Below are 12,500 nucleotides of genomic sequence, written 5' to 3' on the forward strand. Positions count from 1 at the left end.
AGAAATCTGCCAAACATGGAGCTGTAAAGAACATCCTTGGATGTGGGGGGTAGAGGAAGATATTATGATAAAAGTCTTTGGAAGTCGGTGCAAATAATGAAAAAAACACAGGGACTAACATCTACAGACCTGATGGTCAACTTTGAACTGTTCTGGGTAGTTTTTTTCGATAAGCACCCCATGTTAAACACTACACAAAGTAGTGCCTTTTGGTTGGAGAGCAAGGCAGACCACAATGCTTAATAAAAGTCATAACAGGGAACACCTGACGGCTGTATGAAAAAATACAGGCCTAGCACAGCCCTTTTAAGAATGTTTTAAGGTCAGATGAAGCAATAGCACAGTTTTTCAGTGACTCACACAAACAGCATGTTTGCATACTCTGCAAGAAAGTCTTTAAGGAAAAGGACACCCTACCAAAAAGCAAGCATGGTGTCCGATCCATAATATTATGTCAACCCATTGTTGCATCAGGTATTGGAGGATTTGACCGTATCACAGGTATCATGACAGGCATCATGACATGACAGGTATCATCATTTACAGTAAAATGTGTAACCATGGCAAGAACACTTGGTTTGAGTTGAACATCATGTGCACTCCAGAAAGACAAAAACCCAAAGAACACAACCAAATGCACAGTGGATTGGTTGTAAAAATGAAAGAACACAGTCATTGATGAAAACCAAAACCTTCAGAGGCTGCCATTGCTGTCTAATAGTGTGCAATTAACCCTTGAAGGAGGGGTGCCAATATTCCTGGACATGCCCTTTTAAATGTTTTTGCTTGAAATTACAAAATGCACTTGGAAATAAATACTTGGCAATTCCAAATATCTTATAATGTTCAATTAAAAGATCTTGATGGTAAAAGTTGTGTATATTTCCATTTATTTCTGGATATATTGCAAAATTTGTAAATAGAATTAAGGGGTGCCAATACCAACTGGCAGCGCTGTAATGGGTATGGCTAGCGGTGCGATGTAATGTGTTTCTATCGCACCTAATGCAACTAGAGGTGTAGGCCTAATGACTTGACTTGACTTGAAAGCTTTAATGTCCTTTAAAAGGCCATTTGATTTGATTTGATTTGATTTGATGACGAGGTAGACACAGCAGAAAGAGGATCTAACAATATTGGCTAATACTGTCTAAACATCTAAGTATCTAAGTGTCTTCCCTTTGAAGGGGATCTAATAATTGTGTGATGTAATGTAATGATGTTTTTTTAATACTGATTCATTCTGATGAAGGGCATGCTGCCCGAAACGTCACATTAAAATAAGAGAAACGGGAGCTTGGTGTCAAAGACTTTCCTTTCAGTTTTCATGTGAATTTGCTAGTCCTGCAACCAATCTTTTTGAGACGGATGTGTGTGTTTTTCTCTTTTTGACAATTGTAATTCTGACTCACCTGAAGCTACTAGAGGCATCATAACAGGTACCACCAGGGGGGTGTGCATGTAGAAGAGAATCTAATGCTAGTGTAATATTGTGTAATGATGCCTCTATCATACCTAACGCCACTAGGGGAGTAATGATGGGTACGGCTAGCGGTGCGATGAACAGGTAGACCGTGCGCGACAGGGAGGGGACCTTCCAGGTGCTGGAGTCTCCCAGGCCGATGACGTTGGTGTGGGCGTGATGCATCTTGATGTGAGCCTGCACACCCGCACGCGCCGTGAAGGAACCACACACCTGGTGGAGCGGACACATGGAGAAACAAGCGCACACACACACACACACACACACACACACACACACACACACACACACACACACACACACACACACACACACACACACACACACACACACACACACACACACACACACACACACACACACACACACACACACTTTTTTATAATACATGAGAACAAAGTGCAATGTTTCAAATGTTCAGATGTTATGCTTGTGTGCTTTATGGAGTCATTCTGCCAGTCTGACAATAATCAGATGAGCCCATAAACATATAAGGGCTGCTGACAGCTTTGGCTGGGCCCAGGACAAAGTCATCTGTAAGCCCCCATCCCCAACCCCATACATAAAATGTAATGAGGACCCAACCCCCCCCCGCCTTTGTCAGCTTCCCTGACAGTGTATCCACAGGAGCTCTCTCTCTCTCTCTCTCTCTCTCTCTCTCTCTCTCTCTCTCTCTCTCTCTCTCTCTCTCTCTCTCTCTCTCTCTCTGCTATTCTCAGGTCAGCCCTAATGAGGCTCATTTAGGAAGGTGTGGATACGAGAAGCAAACACTGACCCAGTCTTTGTGTACTTACTGATGGGCTGTAAACTGATACGGACTCATATAATGTTGATACTATATTTAGCAACACACGGTATATGTGTATAAAGGTCATCTAAACACTTACATGTACGGTTATGTTCGCTATCTAACCTATAAACACTATGTTCGGTTATGTATGGTATCTAATCTATATGTGACTGACGGTCTGCCCTGTTGTTAACTTCCAGCCATGCTGAGCGGGGTAGCTGGCTTTAGAAAAACAAGACAAACCACAATAAAATCAAATAAAACTGAAGAAACACATATTATTAGCCCACAGCCAATACAGGTAGGCTATTTAAGACCATGGGTATCTACAAAGGGTTACGTGAGGGAGAGTGCCAGGGAAATGGTGTGCGTGTGTGCGTGTGTGCGAGAGAGAGAGAGAGAGAGAGAGAGAGAGAGAGAGAGAGAGAGAGAGAGGTGATAAGTGAAGGACAAAGAGATAGGAGGGGGGTAGAACACAATACAGATCATGTAAGTGGGGGGTAACACACAGAGAGAGAGGGAGAAAGAGAGAGAGAGAGAGAGAGAGAGAGAGAGAGAGAGAGAGAGAGAGAGAGAGAGAGAGAGAGAGAGAGAGAGAGAGAGAGAGAGAGAGAGATACAGAGGGCATGTAATGTATCTGTTGGGTAGGGGCCCTGTTGTCGGTGGGACATTTTTGTGTGTGTGTGTGTGAGTGGTGTCCCAGTTGGTTGGTTACTACGGGGGGAATTTAGGTCATGTAAATAGGGGTCAGGGTTAATGAACTCTACAGTCTGGTCCGCGCTGGATTGACGTTCCACAAGTAATATCACGTTCATCCAGCGAGATACATCAGTGGCACTGCCAAACAACAATTATACACAGGGACGGATTATGATTCCACGGGCCCCTGGGACAGACACTAAGAAAGGCCCCCCTTGTGAATTGGGAGATTTGGGTGTTTACTGAAGATATCAGCTTTTGTTTTGGGGGGTTTCTCCCCTGAGAAAAAATGAAAATACAGTAGTGCAAGTCTAACACAATATACGAATATAAATACATAGACCAATAACGATGAGGGTATTTTTGTAGCATGGAGGGCGGCTTAGGCCTTCAGGGCCCCCTTGGCTCTTGGGCCCCTGGGCCTGGGCCCGGTAGGCCCGTGCAGTAATACAGTGTACGTCCTTGGTTATCTATCGAGCCAGTGAAATGCATCAGTGGCATTGCCAAATAACAGGTGCTGAGACTAATTAGCCTGCCGTGGCTACTTGGTGACCCCTATATAAGCCTAGTAGACGTTTCAATATTAGATGACTATGTTGGTATTAACAAATTTGCTATAGGATAGTATAGTTTCGTTTAGATTTAAATACTGCTTTTTAGTTGATGTCTTTAGTAGATTTTTTTCCTTTGATATATAAATACATTTGTCAAAGACACGCACATGAAACATTCACAACACTTCTGAAGTTCCAATCCTCACTTTAGAAACAAAGTTTTTTATCACTCTTTGACAAAACATATTTTGAATCTGATGTCAGTACAAAGGGGAGAGAAGCACTTGAGTGCATCTGAACTTGAATTGAACTTGAAGCACTTCTGTAGACTTGAGCAGTAGGAGAAGATGCTGGCAGAGCGCCAACGTCAAACACACTTTTGGCCAGAGAGAGAGAGAGAGAGAGAGATAGAGAGAGAGAGAGAGAGAGAGAGAGAGAGAGAGAGAGAGAGAGAGAGAGAGAGAGCTTTCATGGATGGCCCGTCACTTTTGGCCTGAGCTGCTTCCACGGCTCATTGGCCAAAGAGTGGGGGAACACAGACAAGAATCTTTCCCGATCAAGATCATGGAGTGTGGTCTCTTGCCATGCATGAGTTCAAAATCCACCAACTTTTAGGAACATTACTGAGGTAAACACAATTTGTTATAGTTTTTTATGGCTACTTTCACAACTGACTTGTCTTTCAGAGCACCGACTACTAGAGTACATTTTACTGACACGGATACAAGGGTGTTTATTTTGCACATACATAAAGATGTGGGATATAACGTTTGGTGAAACTCAATCTAATCCACATTTTGATAGCTGCCCGTAGCCAAAGTGAACTGAATAGACAGATAAAGAAGAACGGATAAAGTCTATTCAATTGATTGCAGATGCTGTTCATGTTTTGTCAGTCTCCCAACTGTCTACGGTTGACACCACATTCTTCAGCCGCGATCTGGAGGGGCTTTGAATCAAAAGCAATTTGTTTCACGTGTATTTTTGTGGTCGTTACGTGCGAATATAAACGCTCATTCACCTCATTTGTTGCTCATGTTCACTTATGTTCACATTATTCTTCCTTGTATGTAACATTCCTTCAATTTCAAAGTGCATACAAGTGTGTTACTTTGTATCTTCAGGGAGAAGGACAGTTTGAAACTTCAAGGACGGTGCACTTCAAGGTCTCTATGCCCAATTAGGCAACTGTTCTGTTCTGTATCAGCGAGACAGCACTGATTAGGGTTGCTTGGATTTCCTGCTGGCGTAGTGTGGAGTCCTACATAAACTCGGTCAAGTGATTAACGAAACCTGTCGTAAACCTTAAAGGACCTCTTTAACTCACTTCTCTTCCCCAGTTAAAGAGAGAAGTCGATGTTTATGAGTGCACTATTATCTCCCTGAACCAGCATTGTGACTGTTGCAGGATTTGCAACCGGCAAGTTTAAGCAGGTTTCTACATATAGGCTATAGTTTACACTGACCTTGTCATTCAATGAGAATGAGTCAATGCTGCAATAAAAGAGATTCATATTTTGACTACTCTTTTGATTGACTTAGCCTACATGATTTTGATTTATACTTGGCTTAAAACTGAATATCGACAGTATTGTAAAAGTATTTAGCAAAGGTGACAGGCAGCACTATGGCACAGAAGGACACATACAACCAGTTGCGGTCCTGCAATGACTTGCGCCCCAGGCGACCCCCCCAACCCCGCGCCTGCATACAACACTTGTTAAATATACTCCTCAAACAGGGGCCTGTGTGTACTGAGTAGCAGGGTCCCACACAAAGTCACCTATCGTTCTGTCCATCACAGCTGATAAGATATATATACAATATCCACAACTATCGTCCAACCCAAATTTACCACTGCTCACCTCAATGAAGAAAACGGCCCAGAACTCCCCCCAGGCCTGGGACTCGCTTAGCGACCCGTGGCTGGCCAGGTGGGTCCCCTTGATGGTGATGACACCGTGAGCCACTCCCATAACCAGCATCCCCATGGCAAACAGCAGGACCTGAGATGAGCTGAGGAGGAGGAAGGCTGCAGAGAGACAGACAGACAGACAGACAGACAGACAGACAGACAGACAGACAGAGGCAGAAAGGAAGTGCAAGATTACATTTCATAGCTATTATGTAAAGTGACTGGCAGTTATATAGGGACAGTTTACTGTTACTAACAGTCCCTGGGATAATGTGCATCACTAAAATCATCACTGAACCCTGAATTTTGTTCTACCATCGCAACACAATCGTTTCAGCCAACCATGAGAGAGTATCACATTCTTATACTGATATCGAACACGCACACGCACATATAACCATAAGACCAAGGCTAATGAGGGGGAAGGGAGAGACAGGAAAATAAAGAGAGAGAAAGAGAGAGAGAGAGAGAGAGAGAGAGAGAGAGAGAGAGAGAGAGAGAGACAGACAGACAGACAGACAGACAGACCAGACAGACAGCCTGACAGAGACGGAGATGGAGACAAAGACAGAGACAGAAGGAAGAAGAAAAAAAGAGATGGAGAGAGGGAAAGAGAGAGAGAGAGAGAGAGAGAGAGAGAGAGAGAGAGAGAGAGAGAGAGAGAGAGAGAGAGAGAGAGAGAGAGGGAATGAACAGCCTGATCTCCAAAAATTCCGTGCTCCTGGACACGGATGCTAAGGACACGAAATCCGTGTCCAGGAGCACGGATTTTGCCAAAATTCCGTGCTCCTGGACACAGAATTGTTTTCCGTGCTCCTGGACATGGAATTGTTTTCCGTGATGGGCACACGGAAGTGCTTTCTATAGGCTATTACCACAGCACTGTGTAACTCTATCATTAGAAAATACATACCAAATGCTAATCCTAAACAAAATAATGCTATAGCAATTTAAGTTGTGCCCTGACCAAAACATTCCCTAACCTTAACCTGTCATTAAAGACATATTTTTGAGAAATACCTTTTCCAGTTGGTTGCTAGGCTATCAAATTCATATAATGAATGAAAGAAAACTAGCTGTGCCCAGACCAAAACAATCCCTAACCCTAACCTGTCAGTAGGAAATGTTTTTTTTTAGAAAAAATATTTGAAATTAGAAAAATCCTGAGAAAACACAAGACTGTGGAAACATAGAGCTGTGGGAGTATAGAGAGCACTTCTGTGTGTCCATCACGGAAAATAATTCCATGTCCAGGAGCACGGAATTTTGGCAAAATCCGTGCTCCTGGACACGGATTTTGTGTCCTTAACATCCGTGTCCAGGAGCACGGAAATTTTGGAGATCATGTTGGAATGAAGGGAGAAAAGACAAAACGAGTGCATGATGCACCCTGCTGCCGCATGTGTCCACCAAATCGCCAAACAAAATACAGTGGAAATGTTACACCTCACTGAGGCCAAGGCTGTGTGTTAGTCTTGTCATGGGAGACCCTGAGAACGAGGAAAAGTGGGAAGGATGAAGATGGCAAAGAGATAGCGAGGAAAGGAGAAAGAAAGCTGCAGGTCAGGCACACAGTAGAACTGAGAGTCTGAGAGATAGTGGAACATTATTACAGTAAGAGAAAGTGACAAGATAGCAAAAAATAAAGATACAACACTGTGCAGGGAAAACCCAGACAACGGGGCACCAAGAGATGATACCTCACAGCAAGTCGGTTCAACTTAATCTTAGAGTATTCTTCTTACAAAAGACCTCAACATCCACATTGCTCACTGTAAGGGTTGGCTCACACCTGTTAAATCCTATTTTAACAAGCTCATTTCATTTGACACTGCAGACTTAGCCAGTTAGAGGTAATGAACATGTGCGAGAGAGAGAGAGAGAGAGAGAGAGAGAGAGAGAGAGAGAGAGAGAGAGAGAGAGAGAGAGAGAGAGAGAGAGAGAGAGAGAGAAGAGATGTGCTGCCCATTTTTGGTGGCTAAATGCCATTGTGATTCCCTCAGTTTATGGCTTGAGTTAAGTGTTTTGCTGTGCCTCAGAATCTAACTGCAGTGGTTTTGTGAGTGACACACTGTTATGGTATGAGCAGAGTGTTGTTTTGGAAGAAATACAGAGTGGTACTGTTTATGCAGATCGATGGTTCTTATCTTAAAAATATTCAGCTAGATATTGATCAAGAGTCTGGGGCTATGCTTACTGCACATGGCAAGGTGCTATCGATTGAAAATACCTTTAAAGCAAGGACAGCATACCGTACAAAAACATCCTCCAAGATCCCCTGAGATCTGTACTGCCCTACAAAGCAAACAGGCAGTAACTGCATTGTTTCTGAAAAGGCCTACACCAAAATCTACAGTTAAATATGATGATTGGTCTAAACACTGTAACAAAACATGTCAATAATACTTAAAACTCCTTAGGCTGGACAGCAGAATTATTTCAATTTGGAGCTGCACAGTTACAACCGTTTTGCTTGGTAGGGCAGTGTAGGTGACAAGGCCGGATTAACGCACAGGCTGAGGCTATACTGTATGGCTGCAGCCTAGGGGCCCCCACCTGCCAGTGGTCCCTGACTGGCCTAAAGGGGAGTGGGAGTTATGGGGGGCAATGGGCAGAATTGTGACAAGAAGCGGTGTTGACAATTTTGTCTGAAAATAGCTAGCTCGGAATAATGACACTGGTTATGTAATTCCCTGCGAAATTTGCCTTCTGTGGGGGGCCTCCATCAACCTGTTGCCTAGGGCCCTCCGTGGCCATCTTAATCCGGCCCTGGTAGTTTGGCCAGTCAAAGTCAGCTCTCACAACCACAGCACAAGATCATATACGGCTGCATGTCCATGAACCTCTCAGCAGAAATATTCACAAGATATGTTCTCTGTGAGCAGTCCCAAAGTGCCAGCATAAACACCAAGACTGAACAATGAACAAAGAGCATCACTTTCTCACTGTCTTACTCTTCACCCTAACACATTCCTCTACTTTTAATGGGTGTGCAAGAGCATCTCATCCTCCCTGTTTCCAATCCTTTCTCTCTGTGCTCATCCCTTTCTCTCTGTTGAAGGAGAGGATTGTGCACATCCCAGGGAAAGGTGCAGGACGAAGGTCAACTGTAGTTTTCAGAGTGAGGAGTCCGCAGAATTAGAATTTTTGATGGCAGGATAACGTTTCGACCTCAACAGTCTTCTTCAGATCTCTCTGTCTTCACCCCAAAACATCTCTCAGTTTTTAGTCTGTGTGCGAGAGCATCCCTTCTCTCTTGGTGTTCACCCCTTCCTCTGGCGGTCTTCACTCTTATAACCACAACACATTCCCAATTTTTTGTAGTCTGTGTGTGAGCAGAGGTTGCTCATCAGTAAGCCATCATGCAGATCTACAGTCACCGCACAGTACATGTTTAATGCACGACCTCTGACCAAACACACACACACATTCACACGCACGCACGCACGCCATCATCACATACAGTAGCCGGACCAACTAATGTGTGCTATCTCCTGTGCACAGCACAAATTAAGTAGGCCTACCTACATAAGGAATACATGTATAGCAGGGTAATTTAGTTAAGAGTTCATTAGGGAATGACAGGGACAGTACAGGGGCATGGCAGGGTTCAGCCTTCCTGCAGTAGCAACACACCTTTCGGTGGTCACACTGTAGTGACAGGGGAGCCAACAGGAACGAACAAAGGGGTTTGTTGTCCCAGACCCAGGAAGAGCCCTGCATTGGATCCCCCATTACACTGTATGTATTTTGTGAGGGGGCCCTTTCCCATGACTTTGTCCCGGACCCAGCCAAAGTTGTCAGAGCTTCTTGGAGTCAGATGTACGGCAGGATGTGTGGACATGGGGTCTGGGTCCAGTCCTCTGGGGCTGGCTGGCTGGCTAGCCTGGCAGGCCCTGTGTGTGTGTGTGTGTGTGTGTGTGTGTGTGTGTGTGTGTGTGTGTGTGTGTGTGTGTGTGTGTGTGTGTGTGTGTGTGTGTGTGTGTGTGTGTGTGTGTGTGTGTGTGTGTGTGTGTGTGTGCGTGTTTGTGTGTGTGTGTGTCTGGGAAAAGGCAGATGCTCATGTCTCAGATGCTGTTAAGGGCCGCTTGGGCCAGCTCTGGTTTCAGCACTGAAAGGAGACTAAGGGGGCTCAGGTAGAGAGACAGAAACTGGATCTAACACACACACACACACACACACACACGCACACGCGCACACACACACACACACACACACACACACACACACACACACACACACACAGTCTCTTTCTCACACCGAAGAGCGTGCACACACACATACAACACCCAGTCCAGCATACACACCCAGCCAGGTCAGTGGTGTGAGGGATCTTTTACAATGCGTTATGCTCCTGGGGCAGCCTTGGCCTAGTTGTTAAGGAGATGGACTTTAGATCAGAGGGTTGCTGGTTCGATTCCCACCCTTCCACTCCTTGTCACACTGCACGACTGTGGTGCCCTTGAGCAAGGCACCTAACCCCATACTGCTCCAGGTACTGTAACCAATACGCTGCATTTAATATAACAGTAAGTCGCTTTGGATAAAAGCGTCAGCTAAGTGCAATGTAATGCAATGTAATGCAATGTAATGTAACACCCCTTCTCCTCTACTGTGTTAAGAGGGATCCTGTAGAGCACTGTTTCTCAACCTTTATTTAAACAAACACCCCCTTGACCTCATCATAAGCCTGTCAAAGCCCCCATAGGACTCATCATAAGGGGTCTTACACACCAGGGCGGTAAAGCGTCGTGGAACGGCCGCGTTTTTTACCGGCGTCGGTGAAAATACATTGAAACATATCTGTCGTTACACACCAACCGGCGGTAGTCGAGCGTCAGCAGCGCAGGAGCCGGCTCCATGCCGCACTGCATTTGGAAAATAGAACTTGAGCTTATTTTTCATGCCGGCGACCGGCGGTGTCTCATTCAAATGAATGGCAAAGTAGCACGCTAGCTTTGGCTGTGGGGAGGGTTTTGAATAGGACTGGCCGCGCACGCCGACGCTGAGTGTGAAAGGCAGAGAAAAACACGCCGGCCAAAACTAAGCAGAAAGACCGCGTTCGTCCCATGCCCGTTCCGTTCGACTTTGGTATGTTTTGCCCCTAAGCTTGCCAATGATCCCCTTAGGGAAAAGCAACGAAATAGACTAATGCCTTCCAATTGCAACTCAGTGCCCCCACCCCCCCACCCCCCTCCACAGTGTCCTTCTCAATGCCCCCCAAGGGCTCACCAATGCCCCCTGTGGAGCTGTAGAGCCCCCGTTGAGAAACACTACTGTAGAGTGTGTTATTTTCTGTCTGCTCTTCTCCTGTGTGGAGAGGGTGTGTGGGAATCCCAGGGATTTTCATTAGCTGTTGGGTAATCCTCTGGGACGAGTCAGTCTCTCTCTAAATCGCCTGCCTAAAAAGGCCTGGCACTGAAGGAGGGTGCAACGGTGTAGCAGTACTAGTAGGTGCTCCCTGGTCACTACACTGCCCTATCACGCAGCCCCACGCACCAAAAAGAATAACAAGCTCATACAACGTGCAATCTAGAATAGAACAGAATTCTAGAATGCACATTTTGCGAGTGCACTGTTGAAACGAAGAAGAAGAAGAAGAAGAAGAAGAAGAAGAAGAAGAAGAAGAAGAAGAAGAAGAAGAAGAAGAAGAAGAAGAAGAAGAAGAAGAAGAAGAAGACATGCACTCACAAAATGATAACACTTTTGGGCCTAAAACAAAGAGCATTTTTACTGAGGCACTTCCAGCGCTCACCCCCCCCTTGTGAGACTTTGCAACAATGTAACAAGCTAGCTGTCAAAACAGGTCACCATCAACATGTTCATCGACCGAAAAAAGGGGGAGAGGACACTCAAACTCAATGTGTGTGAACTCAGGCAACCCGTGGGCCCTTTTGTGTAATGGTGGAGTGACCTCGCTAGTTGCGTAAGGTCCCAATAATGCTGCAATCTGATACGGCAGGGTGGCACCTGCCCTGCGCTGTGCTGTGCTGTGCTGCCTGCCGGCTTGTAAAGTTATGGGATATTAATTAGGTGCTTGTTGTTCTTACCCGTCCCTTAAAACACAGGAACGCCGTGTCTTTATGATGCCTATCGCTTCCTCTGCACTTTATTCCATTCCATTGCCTTTGCACTTCGGAAGTGCAGCGAGTATCACTGTTGGTTTATTGTCGTTAATACTATGAGTATTTAAATTATGTGTGTCTGTGTGTGTGTGTGCGTGCGTGCGTGCGTGCGTGCGTGCGTGCGTGCGTGCGTGCGTGCGTGCGTGCGTGCGTGCGTGCGTGCGTGCGTGTGTGTGTGTGTGTGTGTGTGTGTGTGGTTTGTCTGTGTCTATTCTTACTCCTGGTCAGCTATAGCTGTCTGAGTTCACATTACTGAAGCCTATGTGTCTCCTCAAAGGCCTGTTATTTAGACATTTAAACACAATAGGCGTGTGCCAGACATGCTGACCTATGCTATGGAGCGTTTGACAATGCATGTGCTGAACCCTATACTACCCACTTGATTATAGCAAGCCCCCTATAGCAACCCTATGACCCCTACATTGGGGCCGCTGGCAGTTTTGGCCGGGCCCGGGACAAATTCATCTGAAAGATCCCCCCACTCAATACAATGTAATGGGGACCCAATTCCGTCCTCCCTAGGTTGGCACCTCTGTCTGACAGTATAAACCCCTGGACATTTCAAACTCAATCAACCTTTTTGCTTAGCACGCAATGGCATCCTTCATTCAGTGTCCAGGAAAGTTTAAAGGTGAAGTGTCACACCAGTGTGACAGGAACGTTTGGACAACGAAAGTTCTAAAGAATTTTGGGGTCCATAGAATATCATTTGGAATTTTAGAATGTTGCATTGTTGGAGAACATTCTTTTTAAATGTGAACTCACTCCTTTAAAGGTTAACGGTAGCCTGGGAACTCCAATGCTGCCTTGAGTTCTACACAATCGCTCCGATCTAAAAGACTCAATTGTGATTAGGTCTGATGGTAACCAGGCAAGTTTATCGGGACAATCAGGTAAAAACAGGACAGGTGGCAACACTAGTCTTGCCCTCTCC

At 45.4% G+C, this 12,500-nt stretch overlaps 1 protein-coding gene across 1 annotated transcript in view; it reads right to left on the reverse strand.

Moving 5' to 3' along the window:
* Window positions 1–12,500, reverse strand: part of fads6 (fatty acid desaturase 6) — a 26,320-nt gene that overhangs the window by 9,887 nt on the left and 3,933 nt on the right. The window contains exons 2-3 of the mRNA XM_063221774.1: window positions 5,392–5,558; window positions 1,516–1,696 (exon numbers count right to left, since the gene is read on the reverse strand). Of these exons, the coding sequence (XP_063077844.1) occupies window positions 1,516–1,696; window positions 5,392–5,558 (348 nt within the window). The remainder of the gene's footprint in view (window positions 1–1,515; window positions 1,697–5,391; window positions 5,559–12,500) is intronic.

Source organism: Engraulis encrasicolus, chromosome 17, assembly GCF_034702125.1.
Source record: "Engraulis encrasicolus isolate BLACKSEA-1 chromosome 17, IST_EnEncr_1.0, whole genome shotgun sequence".
NCBI classification, from domain to species: domain Eukaryota; kingdom Metazoa; phylum Chordata; class Actinopteri; order Clupeiformes; family Engraulidae; genus Engraulis; species Engraulis encrasicolus.